This window comes from Pongo pygmaeus, chromosome 8 (genome assembly GCF_028885625.2).
Source record: "Pongo pygmaeus isolate AG05252 chromosome 8, NHGRI_mPonPyg2-v2.0_pri, whole genome shotgun sequence".
In the NCBI taxonomy this organism is placed as follows: Eukaryota; Metazoa; Chordata; class Mammalia; order Primates; family Hominidae; genus Pongo; species Pongo pygmaeus.
Genome location: NC_072381.2, coordinates 129,805,505 through 129,830,286, shown reverse-complemented (window position 1 = coordinate 129,830,286; position 24,782 = coordinate 129,805,505). Strand labels below are relative to the sequence as shown.

The 24,782-nt window shown below is 43.1% G+C and overlaps 1 protein-coding gene across 5 annotated transcripts; it reads left to right on the top strand.

The window, feature by feature from the left end:
• Nucleotides 1-366: 366 nt before the first annotated feature.
• OAT (ornithine aminotransferase) lies at nt 367-22,497 on the top strand. 5 transcript variants are annotated; one of them, XM_063670371.1, is made up of 12 exons: nt 402-479; nt 4,948-5,034; nt 7,142-7,231; nt 7,570-7,797; nt 10,773-10,997; nt 11,100-11,195; nt 14,225-14,352; nt 15,896-16,018; nt 16,765-16,893; nt 17,978-18,091; nt 18,837-18,981; nt 21,704-22,497. In XM_063670371.1, exons 4-12 carry the CDS (start codon nt 7,599-7,601, stop codon nt 21,862-21,864), a joined length of 1,320 nt encoding a protein of 439 aa, XP_063526441.1. In that variant the 5' UTR covers nt 402-479; nt 4,948-5,034; nt 7,142-7,231; nt 7,570-7,598; the 3' UTR covers nt 21,865-22,497. The 5 variants fall into 5 exon arrangements, with proteins under 5 accessions (XP_054291502.1, XP_054291503.1, XP_063526441.1 ...); XM_054435528.2 differs by lacking the exon at nt 7,142-7,231 and having other exon boundaries at nt 385-479; XM_063670369.1 differs by lacking the exon at nt 4,948-5,034 and having other exon boundaries at nt 431-479.
• The last annotated feature ends 2,285 nt before the right edge of the window (nt 22,498-24,782 follow it).

The following is a 24,782-nucleotide window of genomic DNA, read 5'->3' as shown; positions in this document are numbered from 1 at the left end:
CCCGCAGCTGTGGCTGGGGCAGAGCTGGGGCTGGTCCCTCCCTCCAGGAGCACAGGGCGGGCGGTCCAGCCTCACCTCTCTCGGCCTCCAGCCACACCCGGCCCGCGCAGTGGGGGGCCCAACAGACTTTTCCTTTTCGGGCCTCAGTCTTCTCGCTAGCAAGGGCGGACAATGACTCCTCTCGTCCCGCCAGAGGAGGCGACCAAGGGGGCTGAGCTCAGGTATAGGCCGGCGGGCTCGGGTATAGGCGAGCGCGGATCGAATCCGCGGGAGGAGCAAAGATCCTTGATGCGCGGCTGGGGGGCGGGGCGGAGGACGGGGCCCACTCGATTGGTGTCCTGCCCTCCGCCCCAGCCAATGAGCGGCGAGGGTGTCTTGGGGGCGGGGCGGAATTAGCCTTTAAGTCGCAGTGTCGCTCCGGCGTCGCTGTTGCGCTTCGTAGACTCCGCATGTGACAGGTTTTTCTCAGGCGCTGTCAGGTACCGCCCGGGCGCCGAGGTCCTGGGGCTCTGGTTTGGGCCCTGGTCGGGGTTCCCTGACAGCGGCGAGGGAGGGAGGGAGGGAGGCGGGCGGGCGCGGGGTGGCCGCGGCCCGGGTTCGGGGGATGCTGGCTGAGGGGGCGCGCTGGGCCTCGGCCAGGGAACGAGCCCCGATTCCGCGGCACGTTTACTCTGTGGGCGGCTCGGACCCGGGCGCCCTGGAGTCGCCGGCCGGCGCGCAGCTTCAGGGGGCAGGGGCGTGGCGCCCCACGGCTTGCAGGCCCGAGTCCTGGTTCCAGCCCAGAGCGGCCGACGGGCGGGCGGGCGGACGGGAGGGGCGGGAGGCAGGGAGAGGCTGAGGATGTGGCAGCTCCGCCTGCCAGACCGGGCGGAGCCGCCGCCCCCTGCGCTCGCGGCCTGTGGAGGCCAGGACTCGGCCCACTCGGCCCGGAGACCCCGAGGCGCCCCGGGGTTCCGGGGAGGAGGCCTTTGGGCACCCTTGGTTCCTGGGGTCGGCGGGGAGGCTGCGTTCTGGGGACGGGGGAGCTGTGCAGTAAACCGGTGGCCCTGGTCACGCGGCGGGGGCGCTGATGCAGCCTTGGAGGGCTGGGTCCTCCTGGCCTGCTCCTACGCCCTGCAGATCGGCCTGCCCATCGCTCCCCTCTTCCAGCCTATGATTTTTTTTTTCTCCAGCCTCTGTCGAAATAAAGAAAATTACAGAAGCAGAACCTTCCTTACAGTAACGTGCAGGTTAATTAGATGGTGGGGGATGGGGGGCAACAGGACTTTCAGCATGAAAACCTCCCGTTGGGGGCTTTTTGCAAACCTTGCTGAGCATCAGTAAATGGGCCTGGCCGGTGCCTTTCCTCGATCGCCTTCCCGGGCGGGACGGGAGGGGTCATTGTCCGCCCTTTGCTGGCGAGAGGACTGAGGCCCGAAGTCACCTGGGCACTGGCCCTGTGACCCACCGTCTCCTTTTGTCACTCTACATCTTAACTTTTTGGTGTTCAGTTTTACCTCTTAGATAAATTACGGTGATAAATTAAGGGGGAACAGAGAGTGACTTTGGAATGAAGTGGCTTTACCTTAAGAAATGACTAATGTTCAGTTTCCAAATTCTAAATTTCTCCTTCTGGGATTGAAAGGGTTTCTGTGGATAAGCTAGTTCTTTCAGTTAACCCCGGAGCTGTTCTTTAGATTGTAATCAATCGCTCTTAGCCATGTGAAATAACAATAGACTCCTTTCATTAGAATATCCTGGTTCTGTCTTTACATGAATCTTTTCATAAAAACAAGAGTTAAATTAAAAAGCTTATTTTTGGCCCGGCACGGTGGCTCACACCTGTGTAATCCCAGTACTATGGGAGGCCCAAGCAGGCGGATCACCTGAGGCCAGGAGTTTGAGACCAGCCTGGCCAACATGGTGAAACCCCTTCTCTACTAAAAATACAAAAATTAGCCAGACATCGTGGTGTGTGCCTGTAATCCCAGCTACTCGGGAGGCTGAGGCAGGAGAATTGCTTGAACCCGGGAGGCAGAGCTTGCAGTGAGTTGAGATCATGCCACTGCACTCCAGCCTGGGCGACAGACTCCGTCTCAAAAAAAAAAAAAAAAAAAAAGCTTATAGTTTTGGGTTTACAGTTTTTCATGGTGTTTAAGATTAGTTTTGCATCTCCCCTCCCAAAGAAAAATCCAGTATAACTTTAAATAGTAAACATTTTTAAAAGACATTTTTTCCCTCAAAGCAGCTGTCTTAATATGTATTATCCCCATAGCTTGCCTTTATTACAGTTATTTGTGTGCATATTTTATGCCCTTTAGTGAGTTCTTGAGGACCTGTCAAATCTCAAACATTTACAAATAGCGATGAATGCACGAATTTGGATGTGTGTGGAGGATGTGCTGTAGTTGACCCCAGTCCTTTCTCAGTAGTAAAACTAGTTGTTTGCCAATGATGCACTTGGCTTGAATTTTAGCCAGAATACTGATTACGTCAAAGAGACTTCTGTTGGTAGAACTCTTTTTTTTTTTTTTTTTTTTTAAAGGCCTGTACTTGTGAATGGTTACCTCAGGAAAAGTAAATATTTGTCAAAATAGCAAGAACAAATTTACTCCTCAAGTTGAATATTTTAAGTGGCTTTTGTACAACTTTACACTGACTATTCTTTTAGAGTAAGAAAATAGTTTTTAAGAGTATAGGCTAAATTAACTTCAAAATGCAGCCTTTTGTGGAAATTTTACTGTAGGTATGTTCTAATGTAGATGGATGGGCTAGATGGAGGGAGTAATGGTAGCCTGAAGGACCCTGTTAATACGTGGATAAAACCTTCAGTGTTAGAATTCTAGCTTGCCAAGAGCAATTTGTTCTCATTTCCAGGACCTGAGTATGGGCGTCAGGTAGATGCATGATAGCTGCCTGGAACACATTATTTTGACCTTTGAAGGCCATTAGATCTAATGAAGTAAACTCTTGATGAAGAGATGAGTTATTCTAGATGAGGTCAGAGAGTGAACACCCCCTCTTAGAGTTAGACTCAACTTGGTCAGGGATAGGTGATCCCATGGTCTTGATCACTTGCTACCTTGACTCCCTCAGGAGTCCTAAGTAAGACTGACCTCTTTATTTGATAAAGGCCCACAGGATGCCCAATCTGGGCTAGGTTCTAGGAATGCAAAGTGAATTGTTTTTTAAAGGAGCTTAGAGTATAGACTTATAGGCATAAAAACAAGTGGCCTGCAGTGTTAGGACCCGTTACAAGTCTGCACAGTCCCTGGGAGTCTTTAGGACAGACTTAAATAGTAAATTCTATAGGAGAGGGTGAAAAAAAAGCTAATATGGATGCTAATTATGCATAGAAAAAATAACCAAATGTTAATGGTTATCATGCAAGTGTAAAATTGCTGGTAATTTTCTTGTCTGTGTTTTCTAATTTTTTATCAACTGAAAAATGGTGTGTGTGTGTGTGTCTTTTTAAACAGTTTTAAAAAGAAATCATGGCACCGTTGATTCTGATATTTCAGAAACTGGCTAGTTTTAAGGGCAAAAGGGAACTGAGTGGCCATTTTGTGCTGGATTTGGCACAGTAACATTAACCCATTTAATCCTCAGTAACACTTCAACCTCATTTTACAAATGGGGAGATTGAAGCTCAGAAAGATGGACAGAATCACCCAGAGTTACTCTTCAGAACCACAGACAGAATTTAAAATCCCGGTCTCCAAACTTGGGATTTTCCACTTGAGTCTCCTGGTTTTGAAACCTTTTTGGAAGAGGATGTTATTGATGTTGGCTATTTTTAAGTCCATCTTAATTCTGCTCTAAGATTTCTCATACAGTGCCAAGCACAGTAACTTGAACACAGAAGGTTCTTTAATAGAAATGCGTTTACAGGATTTTGATACATCATGGCGCATCCAGTTTCTGACCTTTCCCAGTTGGATTAAATATCTAGACTTCATCTTAAAAACCTTAAGAATAGCTGACCCAGTGGTGTATGCCTGTAGTCCCACCTCCTCCTGAGGCTGAGGCAGAAGGATCCCTTGAGCCCAGGTGTTCGAGGCCAACCTGGGCAACATAGCTGAGACTCCATCTGTAAGTGAAAAGAAACAAAAACCTTAAGAATGAGTATTAGTAATGTTTTGAATGATATTATTTTGTCACCAGTTATTCTTTAATAAAACTGCCTAAACCTAACAGATAAATGAATTTTTCATCCCATTTCTGTTGGAAATTAGCTGTGCAGATAACTTTTATGTAAAATAAGAATGTTGAATTTAGATAATCTCAGATATTCTTTTTTTTTTTTTTTTTTTTTTTGCGACACAGTCTCGCTTTGTTGCCCAGGCTGGAGTGCTGGTGGCACAGATCATGGCTCACTGCAGCCCAGAACTCAGGGCTCAAGAGATCTTTCCACCTTAGTCTTAGTCTCCTGAGTACCTGATACTACAGGTACGCGTCGCCACACCTGGCTAATATTCATATTTTTTATAGAGACGGGGTCTCCCCATGTTGCCCAGGTGATCTTTAACTCCTGGGCTCAAGTGATCTGCCTTGGCCTCCCAAAGCACTGGGATTATAGGTGTGAGCCACCTTGCCTGGCCCTAGAAAGCTGTTACAGTTTAGAGAACCACTAAGTATTGCCTGAGTGTTTTACTGCTAATTTGATAGGCAAAAATTAATGTTCTAATTTTTTAGTTGATCAAACAATTTATTCATACTGAGCAAAGCATAAAGAGTCCAAGAAAGAAATCATACTTGAGTGTTTTAGACTTAGCAGTAGTATTTTGGGGAAGTTCCGTATAGTACAGTTAGACATTTTTGCTAGCAGCTACCTCCAGTTGGATGATTCTTATATCACTTTTGTTTTGATTGTTGGTACCCACCCCTTTGAGATAAAGTTTGATGAAAGTTATGGACCTTCTTCTTGGAAAAATATACGTCTGCATGTAGTTCTGCATTTTATTTCAGGAGATTTTGGACTCTCTGCAGACTGTCCCTTGATCTTGGGTTAAAAATCTGTATTCTAGACTGAACCGTGGGAAGAAAAAATAGTCGGTGAGTCTTTGGCAAACCGGAGTGCTGGATTTTGTTTAGCAATTGCAAATTCCTGAACATACTGGATTTACTGGGTAGTGCCAAGTTTAAAGGGAAGTAAGCCAAACTCTAAGTATTATGTTTTGCTAATTTGGCAGCTCGAATCAAGAGTGGCTGTGAGATTATACATGGTTTGACTAGTCATTGGTAGACTTCTGTTGAAACATGAATTAACTAGTCTTTTAGAAAGTAAGTATAGATGGAATAAGTATGCCTAGTTTTTGGCAACTTTCTCCTAATCATGAATTTATCTTTAAGCTTTTTTTTTTTTTCCCTTCCAGAGGTGATTCCTATGCACATGCTCTAATTTCCTTTTAATTATTAGTTTCTTTCATAGCTTAGTTTTTACTTCATGGCTTATCAGGATGCTTAATGGTAAATTGGGTACAAAGAGGTGTGTGAAGACTTGTGGAGGGGCTAGTTTTAGGGCTGGGGGTGACTGGGGAGAGTAGCCATGGCTCTGACTTATGTGATGGGGCTGCAGGGTAAACACCAGCCTGCTCAGCGATGTTTAGACTTTAACGCTCATACAAGTAACGGATTGTAGTTTGTAGTTTGACTCTCTCTAGTTTCTCAGTTACCTTTTGCTAACAATAGCTTTTTTGTTTGTTTGTTTTTTGAGACAAAGTTTCACTCTTGTTGCTCAGGCTGGAGTGCAATGGCGCGATCTTGGCTCACTGCAGCCTCGTCCTCTTAGGTTCAAGCGATTCTCCTGCCTCAGCCTCCTGAGTAGCTGGAATTACAGGCATGCACCACCACGCCTGGCTAATTTTGTATTTTCAGTAGAGACGGGGTTTCTCCATGTTGGTCAGGCTGGTCTCGAACTCCCAACTTCAGGTGATCCGCCTGCCTCGGCTACCCAAAGTGCTGGGATTATAGGCATGAGCCACCACACCTGGTCAACAATACCTTTTATGCCACAATTTTTCAGGATAAGTTTTGTAGAAACAACCATCCTAGCAGAATAGATTGTTTTGTTTGGGAATCTCATATATATGTGTGTGTGTGTGTGTGTGTGTGTGTGTATGTGTGTATTTATGTATGTATGTATATGTTTGGTCTAACTCAACTTGCTGTGAACACTTTAAAGCTATTATAAGTTAACATTTTTTTCCTAGTCTTTTTGCCTTTCACCTTTGTTTATGATAAATTTGACCTACAGAAGTTTTAGATATTTGTGGCTAAGTAAAAGATTTTAGGCTGGGCACAGTGGCTCACACCTTTAATTTGAAAACTTTGGGAGGCTGTGGTGGGCGGATTGCTTGAGCCTTGGAATTCAAGACCAGTCTGGGAAACACGGCAAGACCCCATCCCTACAGAAAATACAAAAGTAGCTGCGTGTCGTGGTGCGTGCCTGTAGTCCCAGCTAATGGAGAGGCTGAAGTAGGATGATTGCTTGAGCCAGGGATGTTGAAGCTGCAGTGAGCCATGATCATACCACTGCACTCCAGCCTGGGTGACAGAACAAGACCCTGTCCTCCCCACCCTCAAGAAAAAAAAAAAAAAAAAGATTTGACTTTTTATAGTTTGGAACTTTGGTGTTAAGCACTTCGCATACCCCAGAAGTCAACTTTTTCCTCTCCACACCTATTGTTTTTATTTTAGGATGGTCCCTTTTATTTTGGTAGAAACCAAATTCTACCTTAATTGCTTCACTCTCCATATACAAGGACAAAATAGTTGTCAGTCCCTCTGTCTCCTGCCCTATGTCTAGTCTCTGGCAGTCTTCTCTGATTTGGTCTCCCTGCCTCTGGTCTCTGCCCTACAGTTGTAGCTGTCTCATAGCATCGTGCCTGATGGTATTGGACTGTGGTAGGTGCTTAACAAATACTTAGTGTTTAGCAGGTACTCAGTCAACACACAGTTCATTAGCTCTGGAAAGAGTCGCACTCTTACTGATTGGTTGATTGATTGACTGATTGACAGGGTATCACTGTGTTGCCCAGGCTGGCCTCAAACTCTTGCGCTCAAGTGATCCTCCCGCCTCAGCCTCCTGAGCAGCTGGGGGCTACAGGCACAAACCACCACACCTGACTCAAGATTCTCACTCTTTTTTTTTCTTTTATAGAGACTATGTTGCCCAGGCTGGTCTTTAACTCCTCGGCTCAAGTGATCCTCCTGTCTTGGCCTCCCAAGGTGCTGGAATTATAGATGTGAGGTACCGTGCCTGGCCATTTTTTTTTTTCTTGAGACTGGGCCTTTCTCTGTCTCCCAGGTTGGATTACAGTGGCGCAATCTCAGCTCACTGCAGCCTCAACTTCCAGGCTCAAGCAATCCTCCCACCTCAGTCTCCTGAGTAGCTGGGACTACAGATACACACCACTACACCCAGCTAATTTTTCAATTTTTTGTAGTGATGGAGTCTTGCTGTGTTGCCAGGTTGGTCTCAAACTCCTGGGCTCACGTGATCCTTTGGCCTCAGCCTCCCAAAGTGCTGAGATTATAGGCATAAGCCAAGGATTCTCACTCTTAATGCATTCTCTTTTCTTTGGACAGATCTGTGGTTTTTCTACTTGAAGGACACAATGTTTTCCAAACTAGCACATTTGCAGAGGTTTGCTGTACTTAGTCACGGAGTTCATTCTTCAGTGGCTTCTGCTACATCTGTCGCAACTAAAAAAACAGTCCAAGGCCCTCCAACCTCTGATGACATTTTTGAAAGAGAATATAAGTATGGTGCACACAACTACCATCCTTTACCTGTAGCCCTGGAGAGAGGAAAAGGTACGTTTCAAATTAATCCATCTCTTCCCTTTTCTTGAAACCTTTTATAAAAAAACAATTGCTTCCATATTTTCGCAATATAGATTTTTCTAGATGTGTTTAATGTGTATATTGCAGACATGGTTAATTCTTCTTCTTTTTTTTTTTGAGACGGAGTCTCACTCTGTCACCCTGGGTGGAGTACAGTGGCATAATCCTGACTCACTGCAACCTCTGCCTCCCAGGTTCAAGCGATTCTTCTGCCTCAGCCTCCTGAGTAGCTGGGACTACAGGCGTGCACCACCACACCCAGCTAATTTTTGTATTTTTAGTAGAGATGGGGTTTCACCATGTTGGCCAGGCTGGTCTCAAACTCCTGACTTTGTGATCCTCCCACCTTGGCCTCCCAGAGTGCTGGGATTACAGGTGTGAGCCACCGCGCCTGGCCAGTTAATTCATTTACTGAGTGTCTAGTGCTGCTGTGTTAGGTGCTATGGAGGCTTCAAAGAGGAACCATTGTCTTTGTCATGTAGACCTTACCAAGAGGGAATGCAAGAGAAATAAGGAAAGTACTGTCATATTGCTGTCATTTTTTTCTTTCAACTTTTATTTTGGCATAATTTTAGACTTAAGAAAAGTTGTAACAAGTAGTACTGACATTTTCCTTTTATTCTGCCCCCAGATTTTCCAAGTGCTAACTTTTTACTGCTTTGGTCTTAGTGTGTTCACTCCCTTCTCTTCTCCCCCTCCCATGCCTGCATATTCTACATTGTTTTCTGGACTGTTTTGAGAGGAAGTTGCAGACATGACATCTCTTTTTTTTTTTTTTGAGACGGAATGTTGCTTTGTTGCCCAGGCTGGAGTGCAATGGTGCGATCTCGGCTCACCGCAACCTCTACCTCTCCGGTTCAAGTGATTCTCCTGCCTCAGCCTCCTGAGTAGCTGGGACTACAGGCCCATGCCACCACGTCCAGCTAATTTTTGTATTTTTAGTAGAGACAGGGTTTCATCTTGTTGGCCAGGCTGGTCTTGAACTCCTGACCTCAGGTGATCCACCCACCTCAGCCTCCCAAAGTGCTGGATTACAGGCGTGAGCTACCGCGCCCCGCCACATGACATCTCTTTACCCATAAATACTTAGTGTGTCTTTCCAATAACGCAATGACTTTTTGAGATAGGGTCTCATTCTGTTGCCCAGGCTGGAGTTCAGTGGTGTGATCATGGCTCACTGCAGCCTGGAACTCCCGGCTTCAGGTGATTTTCCCACCTCCGCTTCCCAAGTAGCTGGGACTACAGGTGTGCCCTACCATGCCTGGCTTATTTTTTGTAGAGATTAGATTTTGCCATGTTGCCCAGGGTGATCTTGAACTCCTGGTCTCAAGTGATCCTACCACCTCAGCCTCCCACAGTGCTGGGATTGCAGGTGTGAGCCACCGTGCCCAGCTGACTTTCTCTTTTATAACCATAGAGTAATTGTAAAAATCAAGAACTTAACACTGGTACAGCACCATTAGTCTAGAGACCTAATCCAGATGTCATTTGTTCTCTTTTATATCAAAAGAAAAACCTCCGATGAGTTGCATTCAGTTGTCATGTCTAGTCTTCTTTAACCCAGAACAGTTCCTCAATCCTTGGTTGTCTTGGTCTTCTTTCCCTTTGTATTAAGTATCTCATGGGGACAGAGTGTAAAACTCTGTAAATATCCAGTTACTCATGAACTTTTACTCACAATTTCAGCATCCACTAATGATTCTTGCCTGAATAAATGATTACTGTGGTAGTTGCCAAATGGTGATTTAATCTACAATTTGGAATAAATAACAGCCTTAACCAAATAAAACCAAAGTTTATTACTTAGCTTTGTACCAGAAAATGACAACATAAGGGTATCACACATTTTGGCCATTTGCTTGTATTTTATTTGGTACCAGTACTATAGACATATCTTCTTTTGAACTATTGAAAATCTGTTTCATATTACATGACATGGCAAACTTGTTTTTTCTTTCCCACTAGCAAAGTGTGAGAGTGCCAATTTCTTCAGATCCTTGTCAAAGTTGTTTTTTTAGTTATAACCATCCCAGGGAGTGTGAGATGGTATGTCATTGTGGTTTTAACTTGCATTTTCCTAATGATTAGTGATGTTGAACATCTTTTCATGTGTTTCTTGCCATTTGTATATCTTCTTTGAAGAAATAGCTATTCAAGTCTTTCCCCATTTTTTAAATTGGGTTGTTTGTCCTTTTGAAATTGAGTTGTAAGAGTTCTGGATATTAGATCCTTATCAGACACATGATTTACAAATATTTTTTTTTCCATCCTAAGGGTTATTATAGTCTACTTCTCATGATTTTTGTCTGTTATGTGTAACTTCTGCTTTTTTATTTTTAAATTTTATTTATTTTATTTATAGGCAGGATCTTGCTCTGGTGCCCAGGCTGGAGTGCAGTGGCACAATCTCGACTCACTGCATCCTCTACCTCCCAGGCTCAAGCAATCCTCCCACCTCAGCCTCTGTAACTGGGACCATATGCGCGCACTACCATGCCCAGCATTTTTCTGTAGAGTCAGGGATTTTGCCGTGTTGTCCAGGCTGATCTGGAACTCCTGGGCTCAAGCAATCCCTGCCTTGGTCTCCCAAAGTGCTAGGATTACAGGCGTGAGCCACGGCTCCCTGCCTAACTTCTGCTTTTAAATTCTAATTTTGGATCCTAAATCTTAGAATTAGATAAAGGTTTTACTCTAGAGTTTATAACCTTTTTGTGTTATTTTTGTTAAATGTGTATTTTGAAGCTGGGCAGATAAAATACAATTCTTAGTAATTCCTTACAAACCAAAGTTTATTATGCCTGAGCTAAAACAAGCTTTAACTACAAATATATATTAAATAGAGGTTCATATATAGGCATTCAGAGGGCTTGCTAGCATTCTTAATTTTTGGACTTTATGCCGTATAGTAATTGTCTAAAATTATTTTCCTTTCTTACGTATTTTAGGTATTTACTTATGGGATGTAGAAGGCAGAAAATATTTTGACTTCCTGAGTTCTTACAGTGCTGTCAACCAAGGGCATTGTCACCCCAAGATTGTGAATGCTCTGAAGAGTCAAGTGGACAAATTGACCTTAACATCTAGAGCTTTCTATAATAACGTACTTGGTGAATATGAGGAGTATATTACTAAACTTTTCAACTACCACAAAGTTCTTCCTATGAATACAGGTAAAACATTTCCTTTTTTTGTTAAATACCCTCAAAAATAATCTTTTTATATTTTGATAGTTTAACATTTTAAAAAATCTGAACATTTTTCTCTCCTGATAGGAGTGGAGGCTGGAGAGACTGCCTGTAAACTAGCTCGTAAGTGGGGCTATACCGTGAAGGGCATTCAGAAATACAAAGCAAAGATTATTTTTGCAGGTATGTGAAATTAAATATTAACTTCTATGATTGAAACATACAATATAATTTACTGTGGCCAGGCATGGTGGCTCATGCCTGTAATCCTAGCACTTTGGGAGGCCAAGGCAGGAGGATTCCTTGAGCCCTGGAGTTCAAGACCAGCCTTCTGGGCAACATAGGGAGACCCTGTCTCTATTTAAAAAAAAAAAAAAAAAAAAAAAAAAAAAAAATATATATATATACACACACACACACACACACACACACACACATTTATATATTTTATACATATATAAATTATACATGTATATATTTTATACATATATAAATTATATATGTATAAATATATGTATAAATATGTATATATATGTATAAATTTACTGTTTTAATTTGCTGATGAAATACTTGTAATATGTTTTGCCCGGTACATGATACGTATTTGCTGAATGTTTCATAAAAATTTATGAGGGATTTCCTCTTCTTGGGATTATTTCTTCATATATGGGATTTTTCTTTCTGAACTCCCTATTCCTCTCATTTGCCTGTCAGATTTTTTTCATAGCAGTTATCCAGTTAATTAGATAGTCTTACTGGTGGAGGGTTTGTGTTGGGTGCTGGGGTTGGGTGAAGTTAGTGTGGGGCCGTGGCCTACATAGACTGTGGTTTGAATCTTGATATTGGAGGTCCTGTTGTGCCATGTTCCTCTTAGAAGCTGTTGAAAAGAGGAGGCTTGGAGTTGCCCTTGTTAGGCTTCTGGGACTGGATGAAAGGAATAACTTGAATTTTGGTTAGGGAGACTAGCAATTAATTGAGAAGATGTAGTTTGATTGTTGGGTTCTTTATATGATATTCAAATGAGAGGTTCTGACTTGTTTTTTAAGCTTTATTTTTTTTAAAAACAAGTATGTGTAGATTTGTCACTATAATGGTCAAAGTTCATTCTTGTGATAGTTGAAATCATTAAATATTCTGCCTTGTGAACACATGCAGTTAAATGATAAACCCCATAACATAATAGAATCCAGAGTTCAACCGAAGGCCAGAGGTGATTGGTATTTGAGGGTATTCCCAAAGAAGAAATCTTTGCAAAACTCTGTAACTTGCCATTTAAAAATCTTGTGCTTTCATTGTAGGACAACATAACTGTCTCTTGCAAACAAAAATGGTGTTTCTGGTGATTTTCATTCTTATAGACTGTGTCCAGTCTCTTTCTTAATAGCAAAGGGTGCAAAGATGTTTTCACCTGAGTATTGAAAGAAGCTGGTGAGTCAGTGGGGTGGAGAGACAGAGGAAGACTGTCCCTAACTGTAAGTCCTTTATACTTGCAGGGTAAGTGACTGAGGATGAGGTTCCTGAGGCTAGGCAGGGGAGAGCAAATAGGCTAATGGTCTAATCAATGCATTTCTTCTTAAACAAACCTAGTCAAAATCAATGTGCTATTGTTTGTGGACAAGTGAAAGAAGAGATTACTTGTAGGTAAGGGATGCTGGTGAAAGAGGCTTTGCAAGAACAGTATTTAGAAACGAGATGAAGCCAAAATACGATAATCCAGCACTGATTAATTGAGTTGCTGCTGGCCGAAGTGGTGAGAAGATAAAAACATGATGTCACAAACTCCCAACCTCTCTGTTATTTTACATGGTGTCTTTCCTTCTTGAATGTAACCCTCTCTGAAATTATCCAGCTCACTTGCTTTACTGGTTTATGTTAGGTGTTTTCTCCCTGCTAGAAAGGAAGCTCCCTGAGGATAGGGATCTTGCCAGTTGTGATCATGATCTATTTCCCAACTTTTTTTTTTTTTTTTTTTTGAGACGGAGTTTCACTCTTGTCACCTAGTCTGCAGTCTGGCTCACTGTAACCTCCACCTCCAGGGTTCAAGTGATTCTCCTGCCTCAGCCTCCTGTGTAGCTGGGATTACAGGCGCCCACCACCACGCCCAGCTAATTTTTGTATTTTTAATAGAGACAGGGTTTCACCATGTTAACCAGGCTGGTCTTGAACTCCTGACCTCAGGTGTTCTGCCTGCCTCGGTCTCCCAAAGTGCTGGGATTACAGGCGTGAGCCACTGCACCCAGCTTCCCCAACATCTTTATTATTATTATTATTTTTTTATTTTTTGAGACAGAGTCTTGCTCTGTCACCCAGGCTGGAGTGCAGAGGTGCGATCTCAGCTCACAGCAACCTCTGCTTCCTGGGTTCAAGCGATTCTTGTGTCTTAGCCTGCTGTGAGTAGCTGGGACTACAGGTGTGCACCACCATGCCCGGCTAATTTTTGTATTTTTAGTAGAGATGGGGTTTCACCATGTTGGTCAGGCTGGTCTTGAACTCCTGACCTCAGGCGATCTGGCCGCCTTGGCCTCCCAAAGTGCAGGGATTACATAAGTGAGCCACTGTGCCCGGCCTATTCCCCAACATCTAAAACAATGCCTGACATAGTAGATCCTCAGTCACCTTTATTAATGGATAAAAAATGTTCCAGCAGAAAGGGAGACGTCTGTCATTTAGCATCATAAAGGATTATAATATCAAGGAAGGTAAAATGGAAACGTGTTTGGATTGCTTGAGGATCTTTTCTCCAAATGAAATTGGAAATGTATGCTGTTGTTAGCCTGCAGTATTGGAGTTTTTAAAGGAAAACCACTAATTGTCTATGAAGGATATTCTTTCTCATATCACTATCATAAATGCACCTTCTCTAGAAAACACGCACTCAAGACCTCAATTGTTAGGGCTTGGTATTGGGTTGGGGATTATTGAAAGAAAAGTAAGTTATCTATCTTCAGGGGCTATATATTCCAGTCAAGAGGCTCAGTAGAGAGAAATGCCTAAAATAGGAATTACAAGGCCAGACCTAGTGGCCTTGTGTCATAGGAGCCATGGTGTTTAATATCAGACTTGGTTTTAAAAATTGAAAGCCCACCGAAGGTGCACTAAAGCAAGCCCTTGATTTATTTTTTGAGTCAAACTTCTTGTGGTGTTTTGCGGGGATAGTGCTTATTGAATTTTGGGTTTCTTTGAAATAATCACTGTTTGTTTCTCCTTTGTAGCTGGAAACTTCTGGGGTAGGACGTTGTCTGCTATCTCCAGTTCCACAGACCCAACCAGTTATGATGGTTTTGGACCATTTATGCCAGGATTCGACATCATTCCCTATAATGATCTGCCTGCACTGGAGGTATTTCACTAGCGTCATAGTGCTCAGCTCATTGGGAATAGAAATTAAAGCTGTTGAATATATGAATTAAAAGTACATTATATGACAGTAATGCAAATTTATCTCACTTAAGTTAAGCCACGATTTCGGACTTGTTCTCAGTAGCGATCAATTAGTTTCCAACGCAGAGAAAGCTGAGTTCTGTGATCTACTCTGTACAGCCAGTCAACTACTTTAGATGTGTGTCCTTCATAACAGTTAACTTGGGTATACCTGCTTACTTACTAGGTGAAATTTCTGTTTTTAGCTAGCTTTTTAAAGTTATGAAGTGGAAGACTTTTTAAGAAAGCCTTAAGTTGGCTTTAAAAGGCTATTTACTTTAGATTTAATTTAAGTAATTAATTTCTTTTTTTGAGACAGAGTCTGACTCTATCACCCAGGCTGGAGCGCAGTGGCACAATCTCGTCTCACTGCGAACTCCGCTTCCTGGGTTCAAGTGAACCTCCTGCCTCAGCCTCCCAAGTAGCTGGAACCACAGGCACACACCACCACACCCAACTAACTTTTCTATTTTCTTTAGAGACATGGTTTTGCCATGTTGGCCAGGCTGGTCTCGAACACTTGACCTCAAGTGATCTGCCCATCTTGGCCTCCCAAGGTGCTGGGGTGACAGGCATGAGCCACTGTGCCCAGCCAGATTTAATTTAGGTACATTTGTGTATTAGAAAACAGGCTGGGCATGGTGGTATGTGCCTGTGATCCCAGTGCTTTGGGAGGCCAGGGCTGGAGGAGCACTTTGTGTTCAGGAGTTCAACACTAGCCTGGGCAGCATTGGGAGAGCCTGTCTCTACAAAAAAATTTAAAAATCAAGGTCAGGCGCAGTGGCTCACGCCTGTAATCGCAGCACTTTGGGAGGCCGAGGCAGGCAGATTGCTTGAGGTCAGGAGTCGAGACCAGCCTGGCCAACAGTGAAACCAGAGACAGTGGTGAAACCCTGTCTCTACTAAAAATACAAAAAAAATTAATTGGGCGTGGTGGTGTGCGCCTGTAATCCCAGCTACTTGGGAGGCTGAGGCAGGGGAATTGCTGGAACCCAGGAGGCAGAGGCTGCAGTAAGCCAAGATCGTGCCACTGCACTCCAGCCTGGGTGACAGAGTGAGACTCCATCTCCAAAAAAAAAAAAAAAAACCAAAATAAATAAAAAATTAGCTGGGCATGGTGCGCAGCTACTTGGCAGGCTGAGGCAGGAGGATCACCTTGAGCCCAGGAGTTTGAGACTTTAGTGGGCCATGTTTGTGCCGCTATACTCCAGCCTGGGCAACAGAATGAGGCAAAAAAGGAAATGTAGGCTAGTGTAACTTAAAGGTGAGTTATTTGGAGCTTCTGATAATTAAATGGCAGTGAATTTGAAGTCTTCCACTTCAAATTCTTGTGAAGTCAGAATTTACGTTAGTGCAAAAACTTGATTTGCATACTTAATAGAAAATATGTGTGGTATATGCTTTCAGATTTCCAAGTGTGGTAGAAAGAAAGTTATTAAAACTTATTCCTGTTTCTTCTGTAGCGTGCTCTTCAGGATCCAAATGTGGCTGCGTTCATGGTAGAACCAATTCAGGGTGAAGCAGGCGTTGTTGTTCCGGATCCAGGCTACCTAATGGGAGTGCGAGAGCTCTGCACCAGGCACCAGGTTGTCACGTTAGCTGTTTGTGATAAGGCTGAATGTCGAGTTAGCTGTTTGTGATAAGGCTGAATGGGCTCCTCCCCAACTCCTCTCTGAATTCTGCTGATTGGATAAATGCAAAGATTAAATTACTTTCCACTAGAGGGCGATGGCATTCTAAGAGCTTAAGTACTTTCTAGTGCTTAGAAACCTGCACAGAAGCTGACTTTTTCCTGTCTCTGGCCTTGTCCTGGGCCCTGTGCAGAACTGCAGACCTGGCCTTAACAGCGTTTCCTTCCTGGCTGCTCTAAGAGCCTTTCACTATGAGCCCCCGCAAGCCCTTTGTTGTATTCTCTCCTCCTTTCCCCCAGGGCTAATGGTAGTGTATTTTGTTTACCATTTGAGAGTTCCTGTCACATATTAAATGTTTGTGGAATAAACAAATGAATTAATTTGTTCCCAGAGGGTAGTTAGGTCCAGAAAAGCCATACAAAACCCTCACCTTTGCATCAGCACCTTTTCACTATGTAGAGCAGGGCAGAATGGGCCTCTAGGGAGATAGTGGCCTGACAAAGGAAATAGTTTTTGAGTCTACAGAATTCTCATAGGATACTCTTGAAATTGTGTGTATGGTTAAAACATTTTTACAAATCCGAGGGCACATCAGAATTACACATTTATTGTTGGCGGGGGGGACAGTGAAATAAAGATGGCTATTTTCCCTGTGGAAACGAAAGTGATCACTAATAGGGTTATGTTTTTTTCCCCAATAGGTTCTGTTTATTGCTGATGAAATACAGACAGGATTGGCCAGAACTGGTAGATGGCTGGCTGTTGATTATGAAAATGTCAGACCTGATATAGTCCTCCTTGGAAAGGCCCTTTCTGGGGGCTTATACCCTGTAAGTTTCATGTCCCCCCTCTTTCCATTTCCTACTCTTTTAAAATATACCCCTAAAGTATTTATACATCAACTGATTGTGACAATAATGCCTTTCAGATGGTTTGATTTTACCAAGTGTGCTGTAGGCCACCTGGAATATCTGTAATAAAAACATTTAAGGGACCAGTGTGTGACCCACTTACTTATTGCCTGAAGAATTGAGTGTGCCTTGGAATTTGCTATGACATTGGATTTGGGTGGAAACAGTTTACCCTCAAAGGACTCCTGTAGACTCCTGTCCTTTTTTCCAGTGTTCAGAAGCATGGCATATTACTAATTGTTTAAAACCATGACTGGTGAACATAGAGACTGAAAAAAATTAATGTTTGTTGTAGTTCATGTCTTGGGTTTGCCTTTCAGAGCCAGTAATTGTTACTGCATCAGAGGTGTCTGAAGTATAGATGTTTTTGCTGAATAGACAAAACTTTTGCTAAAAAGAATGCTCAGCTTTGTTTTTTAAGCATTTAAACAAAGCATTTCATCTCGACGTTGGAAGGGATTGTGAAATTATATCATTGCAGAAATAGCTTTTCTCTTTTAGTTGCAAAATTATATTGTTTTGTGCCATTGAAGTGTACCTAAAGTATTTGTAACGTTTTAGGGTATGACTAAGTCATTAGGTCGTTACCGGTAGTTAGGTTGGCAGATGTAAACTCTTACATTGACGTCATTAAGTATCAGCTTCTTGGCCGGGTGTGATGGCTCATGCCTGCAATCCCAGCACTTTGGGAGGCTGAGGCAGGCAGATCACCTGAGGTCATGAGTTCGAGACCAGCCTGGCCAACATGGTGAAACCATCTCTACTAAAACTACAAAAAAGAAAAAAAAAAAAAGCATGTGTGGTGTGGTGGTGGGCGCCTGTAATCCTAGCTACTTGGGAGGCTGAGGCAGGAGAATTGCTTGAGCCCGGGAGGCAGAGATTGCAGTGAGCTGAGATCACGCCACTGCACTCAAGCCTGGCTGACAGCGAGACTCTGGGGAAAAGGATGCTTAGTAGAATGCTTAGTGCTGAGAAATGACATGGTGAATTGACTGTCTTTCAGGTGTCTGCAGTGCTGTGTGATGATGACATAATGCTGACCATTAAGCCAGGGGAGCATGGGTCCACATATGGTGGCAATCCACTAGGCTGCCGAGTGGCCATCGCAGCCCTTGAGGTAAAGACTGATACAGCCATACGGTGTCTAGTCTTTAAAGCAATGTTGAAGTGATTTTTAATTTGGGCCCACTGGTATAATAAGAAATTCAATAAGAATCCCAAATATTAGAAAACATGAAGTATAGAGGAAAAATTTTAGGAACAAGATATTCTCAAAAAGTAATTTAAACTTGGCCTAGTAGACTGGATTTCCTCCGTGGGCTTCGTGAGTTCACAGTCACCTGGCGCTTTGGGTTCTTCAGCCTTGGCTGGCCCTCACAGAACTCTCAACTGTGACCCACCTACCAGCCCTGTCTTTTTGCTTAGCAAGCAAGTCTTCTTTTAAGTGTGGATTTATAATATTTTCAGGCTGATTTTTTTAAGTGCCTGCTGAAGGCATACAATTATTATGTAATCTCTGGGGATAGATCTTTGTGAGGGGGGAAGAAACTATTGCAGTTTAGGAATTACATTTCGTCCATTGATGTATTCAATTAATGACAGTATGTGAGTTGCATTAAATAAACTTTAATCCCTATTTTGCCATGAATGATTGGCAATAGATTTGTGATGAAAGCAAGGCTCTGAGCTAGTGTGTGTTTCATTAGAAATTAATACAGGCTTTGAAAAATAGCAATGAAAGTTAAGTTCCTTTGGTCTTTTATCTAGTCATGTTTTTCCTGTGTTTACAGTCCCTGTTGTCCTCCAAAGAACAACAAAAAAAGGACAGTCTTAACATTTGTATAATTTTTCTTTAAACGTAGGTTTTAGAAGAAGAAAACCTTGCTGAAAATGCAGACAAATTGGGCCTTATCTTGAGAAATGAACTCATGAAGCTACCTTCTGATGTTGTAACTGCCATAAGAGGAAAAGGATTATTAAACGCTATTGTCATTAAAGAAACCAAAGGTATGGAGATAAAACATTTACTCAAGATAATTTTTTAAGGAAGACCTAAAATACACTTGGTATTTTATTTTATTTATTTATTTATTTTTCGAGATGGAGTCTTGCTCTGTCTCCCAGGCTGCAGTGCCGTGGCACGATCTTGGCTCACTGCAACCTCTGCCTCCTGGGTTCAAGCAATTCTCTGCCTCAGCCTCCTGAGTAGCTGGGATTACAGGCACCTGTCACCACGCCCGGCTAATTTTTGTATTTTTAATAGAGACGGGGTTTCCTCATGTTGGCCAGACTGATCTCGAACTCCTGACCTCGTGATCTGCCTGCCTTGGCCTCCCAAAGTGCTGGGATTACAGGCGTGAGCCACTGGGCCCGGCCACACTTTTTTTTTTTTTTTTTTAAGATGGAGTCTTGCTCTGTTGCCAGGCTGGAGTGCAATGGCGCCATCTCGGCTCACTGCAACTTCCGACACCCTGGTTCAAGCGATTGTCTTGCCTCAGCCTCCCGAGTAGCTGGTATTACAGGCATGTGCCAACATGCCCAGCTAATTTTTGTATTTTTGGTAGAGACGGGGTTTCACCATGTTGGCCAGGATGGTCTCGATCTCCTGACCTTGTGATCTGCCCACGTCAGCCTCTGAAAGTGCTGAGATGACAGGCATGAGCCACTGCTCCTGGCCACACTTGGTATTTTAATTGGTTGTTGGGATGTTCTGTTTGAAACTGCTGACTGACATAATGACCAAACCTTTTAGACAGATTATTGTCTGATTTATAATTACATTAAGAGTATAAAAAATATAGCTCTTTTCTAAATGAAGGCACATTTAACCAATTTGACCCTTGTTCCTTTAAGACACTTATTTTTCTGCCTTAAGTTAGTCATGCAGTATTTAGAGAGTTCAAGTTTTTTTGTTGGTGAGTCTGGACTTGAAAGTGTCCTCTTTGCTATCCTTCCCTCCCTCACTTTGATGCTTTGTGTCAGTAGAGGTTATAGGAACAGCAGAAATAATGATATGAATGACAGTTATGGGGTCAATAATAAAAATAATGCTGGCTGTCGCTTAATTGGGTGTTAGATGTTTTAGTACATCCTTTGTAACCCTTAGGTGTTCCTTGCTGGATTTTCTTGTGATAACTCTTCCTTTTAAAGCAACGATTCCAACCTCCCAACCTTGGCTGCACTTAAAGAATCACCTGAGGGGCCAGGCGTGGTGGCTTATGTAATCCCAGCACTTTGGGAGGCCGAGATGGGCGGATCACGAGGTTAGGAGATCGAGACCATCCTGGCTAATGCAGTGAAACCCCATCTGTACTAAAAATACAAAAAAAAAGCCGGGCGAGGTGGTGGGCGCCTGTAGTCCCAGCTACTCAGGAGGCTGAGGCAGGAGAATCGCTTGAACCTGGGAGGTGGAGCTTGCAGTGAGCTGAGATCGTGCCACTGCACTCCAGCCTGGGCGGCAGAGTGAGACTCTGTCTCAAAAAAAAAAAAAATAATAAAATAAGAAGAATCACCTGGGGAGCTTCTTAAAAAAATGAGTCAAAGCCTGGCCTTACCCCAGGGATTCTGATTTGACGTATCTGGGACGGGGCACAGGCATTAGCAATAGCCTTTAAGGTGATTCCGATGTGCAGCCAGGTTGAGAATCGCTGCTATAAAATGTGGAGCTCAGGAAGCGAGTCCCTTTTTGGAATGTGTAGTGTTCACTGGGTTTTGAGTATTGCCCATTTTATGTCAGTTAATCATCTGTATCATACCCAAGTGCTTTTTTTTCTTTTTTAGAATTTTATTTATTTTATTTTTTGAGACAAAGCCTTGCTCTGTTGGGCTGGAGTGTCTGTCGCCAGGCTGGAGTACAGTGGCATGATCTTGGCTCACTGCGACCTCCACTTCCTGGGTTCAAGCGATTCTCCTGCCTCAGCCTCCTGAGTAGCTGGGACTACAGGCGTGTGCCATACCACGCCCGGCTAATTTTTGTATTTTTCGTAGAGATGGGGTTTTACCATGTTGGCCAGGATGGTCTCGATCTCTTGACCTCGTGATCTGCCCACCTTGGCCTCCCAAAGTGCTGGGATTACAGGTGTGAGCCACTGCACCAAGCCCATACCCAAGTTCTTTTGCATTAGTTCCTTGTGTGATTAATACAGCAGCCTTAGCACATTTTTTTTTTTTTTTTTGGCTTGGTCTTTTTCATTTATGAAAAACTATGATATGTCTAATCATATCATTCAAACCTAGTTATGTGCTTGCTGAAAAGTGAAGAGTAACTTCATTTTTAGGAGTAAAAACAAAGCAAGCTTGCAGCTCCAAGCTTCCCTTTTTTTTTTGAGACGGCGTCTTGCTCTGTCACCAGGCTGGAGTGCAGTGGCGTGATCTCCGCTCACTGCAGCCTCTGCCTCCTGGGTTCAAGCGATTCTCCTGCCTCAGTCTCCCGAGTAGCTGGGACTACAGGTGCGCACCATGATGCCCAGCTAATTTTTGTATTTTTAGTAGAGACGGATTTCATCATGTTGGCCAGGATGGTTTCAATCTCTTGACCTCATGATCCGCCCACCTCGGCCTCCCAAAGTGCTGGGATTATAGGCATAAGCCACCGCTCCCAGTCCAAGCTTCCCTTACTTGAGCAAGTTCTGTTAATTTTGTTTTGCCAGGCTGCACTTTGCCCATACATATGGCAAGGGATGTTTAAACATTTATCTTTGAGCATGTACGTTTTACTATTTTTCTTTAGATTGTGATGCTTGGAAGGTGTGTCTACGACTTCGAGATAATGGACTTCTGGCCAAGCCAACCCATGGCGACATTATCAGGTTGTCGCCTCCGCTGGTGATCAAGGAGGATGAGCTTCGAGAGTCCATTGAAATTATTAACAAGACCATCTTGTCTTTCTGAGGGTAGCCAGCTGTTTTCAGTGGTCCCTGGGAGCCAGCTGGAGACAGGTGGTCCTGTAAAAGCTTTGTTCCTAATGCGGGCACATTCCACTCCCATGAGTCTTCAAAAACTTTTTTTTTGAATATATTTTTTTCAGTTGATACATGATAGAACAACGTTTATGAACCTGCCGTTTGCTTTGTAACGTAACTAAGATAATGTAATGGCATCTATATTCAGTTGAAGTGTTTTGATGTGCATGTGTACTTCCTAAGGTGAAATGCATCTATATACAGGCAGCCTCTAAATCAAGTCCTTCAGTATAATTGATATGTGTTTTTATAATTTCCTCACTGGTATAAGTGTTTCATATTTGAAAAAGTTATCTCTGGGTATTGCATAAAAGGCTTCATCTTATAAAGTGAAATCGTTATTGAATTTTAGGAAGGATTAATGGTTAAGTGTATATAAAATACTAATATTAAGTAAACTTCATATTGGCCAACACCAGGGTTGTATTCTATGGATGTCATTATTTTGAATTAAGAATTAGTGTTTAACATTCCTAAATTGTTTTGAGTGCTTGATTATAATTTGTAAAAAATGTTTATTTTCAATATTTCTTTAAATTTAAAATAAAGCTTATATTTCAAATGTCTGTTTTGTGATGAGTATTAACCTTAAAAGGAAGAAGCTGAGGCAAAATTAATATAGAATGTTTAGGTGGGCCAAGGTTGGGGACTGCAGCTTGGGACAGACACACTTCCAGGTTGCCCTGGAGAGTGCTCCAGAGAACATTTTTTAAAGAAAAAAGGATAGATCAGCTGCTCTTACACCCTCTACTGACACAAGGTGAAGGGGTGATTACAAAAGTTGTTTATCAGGAATTCTCATTGGCTTACAGAACTAACCTTGGTTAGTGATTGGCTGTATGCTATTGAACTATAGGGTATATGGCATTTGATAGATACTTGGCTTCAAGAGGCAATTATATAGCTTGGGAGAGAGTGACCTGACTACGGTTTCATTCTATCACCTCTCTGGGCCTGATAATTTAGTTTTTATTTTTTGAGATGGAGTCTCTCTCTGTCGCCCAGGCTGCAGTGTGGTGGCGCGATCTCAGCTCACTGCAACCTCTGCCTTCTGGGCTCACATGATTCTCCTGTCTCAGCCTCCCCAATAGCTGGGATTACAGGTGTGCACCACCACACCCAGCTAATTTTAGTATTTTTAGTAAAGATAGGGTTTCATTAAGTTGACCAGGCTGGTCTTGAATTCCTGGCCTCAGGTGATCCCCCTGACTTGGCCTCCTAAAGTGCTGGGATTACAGGCATCAGCCCCCGTGCCTGGCCTGGGCCTGATAATTTAAAGGTGCTCACGTTCTTCAGATACAAGATTTCTTTATTCCCCATGTCACTATGCTATTACTGCAGTGTTATCAGTTACATTTTTTTTTTTTTTTGAGACGGAGTCTTGCTGCCCAGGCTGAAGTACAGTGGCGCAATCTCAGCTCACTGCAAACTCTGCCTCCTGTGTTCACGCCATTCTCCTGCCTCAGCCTCCTCAGTAGCTAGGACTACAAACGCCCTCCACCACGCCCGGCTAATTTTTTGTATTTTTAGTAGAGACGGGGTTTCACTGTGTTAGCTAGGATGGTCTTGATCTCCTGACCTTGTGATACACCTGCCTCGGCCTCCCAAAGTGCTGGGATTACAGGCGTGAGCCACTGCGCCCAGCCTATCCGTTACATTTTTAAGCTTTTTGAGACTTATTTATTCCATATGTTTTCTTTTTTTTCTATTCTTTTTTTTTTTTTTTTTTTTTTGAGAGAGTCTTGCTCTGTTGCCTAGGCTGGAGTGCAATGGCGCGATCTCAGCTCACTGCAACCTCTGCCTCCCAGGTTCAAACGATTTTTGTGCCTCAGCCTCCTGAGTAGCTGGGACAATAGGCCTGCACCACCATGCCCGGCTAATTTTTGTATTTTTAGTACAGATGGGGTTTCACCATGTTGGTCAGGCTGGTCTCGAGCTCCTGACCTCAGGTGATCCACCCGCCTCGGCCTCCTAAAGTGCTGGGATTACAGGCGTGAGCCACTGTGCCCAGCATATTCCTTGTGTTTTCTAAGAGCATTTCAACTCTGATCTACAGAAAACTAGAAGTTATAAAAAGAATACATCTAAAAGATATGTCTCTTATACTTCCCTTTCAAAGTAGCGCGTTCTCTGTGCATATACTAATATTTATCATTTTTTTAGTTATCCTTTTTGTATGTGGTGTTTTGCAACTTTCTTTTTCTTTTTTCTTTTTTTCTTTTTTTTTTTTTTTTACCTGAACAGAGTATTTTGGATGTTTTTCCATGTCTCAGTCTCAAATAACTAGTATTTCATCATATGTGGGTATACAGTAATTTCATCTCCTATTGGGACCATTTGACTTGAATAAAGCTTGTGACCACTTCATATCTTTTCACAATGGTGCAAACGTGCACAGTGTCTCTATGGAGTAAATCCCTAGAAGTGACTTGCTTTTCAAAGAGAAAAAACTTCTCAAGTTAACTGTGTCACATTGCTCCCTGCCTCCCCCAGGTTCTAAAAAGTTACCTCTTAGCAGTATGAGAGTTGAGTCTTTGGTACTCTGTCAGGGTAGTGTTCTGTCACTGAATGACTACGTTTAAATGAGTGAGCAGTTACTGGGAAGCCTCCTCATACCAATTACAACTGGGGTGGCACCCAGGCCAGGTAAGCTCTCCAGGGCATTCAAGTTTGAGAACCTGTCTTAGGAATCTTATTAAGATGCAGATTTTTGTTTTGGAGACATAGTCTCACTGTCACCTAGGTTGGAGTGAAGTGGTATGATCTCGGTTCACTGCAACTTCCACCTCCCAGGCTCAAGCGATCCTCCCACTTCAACCTCTCTACTAGCTGGGACCATGGCCCTGT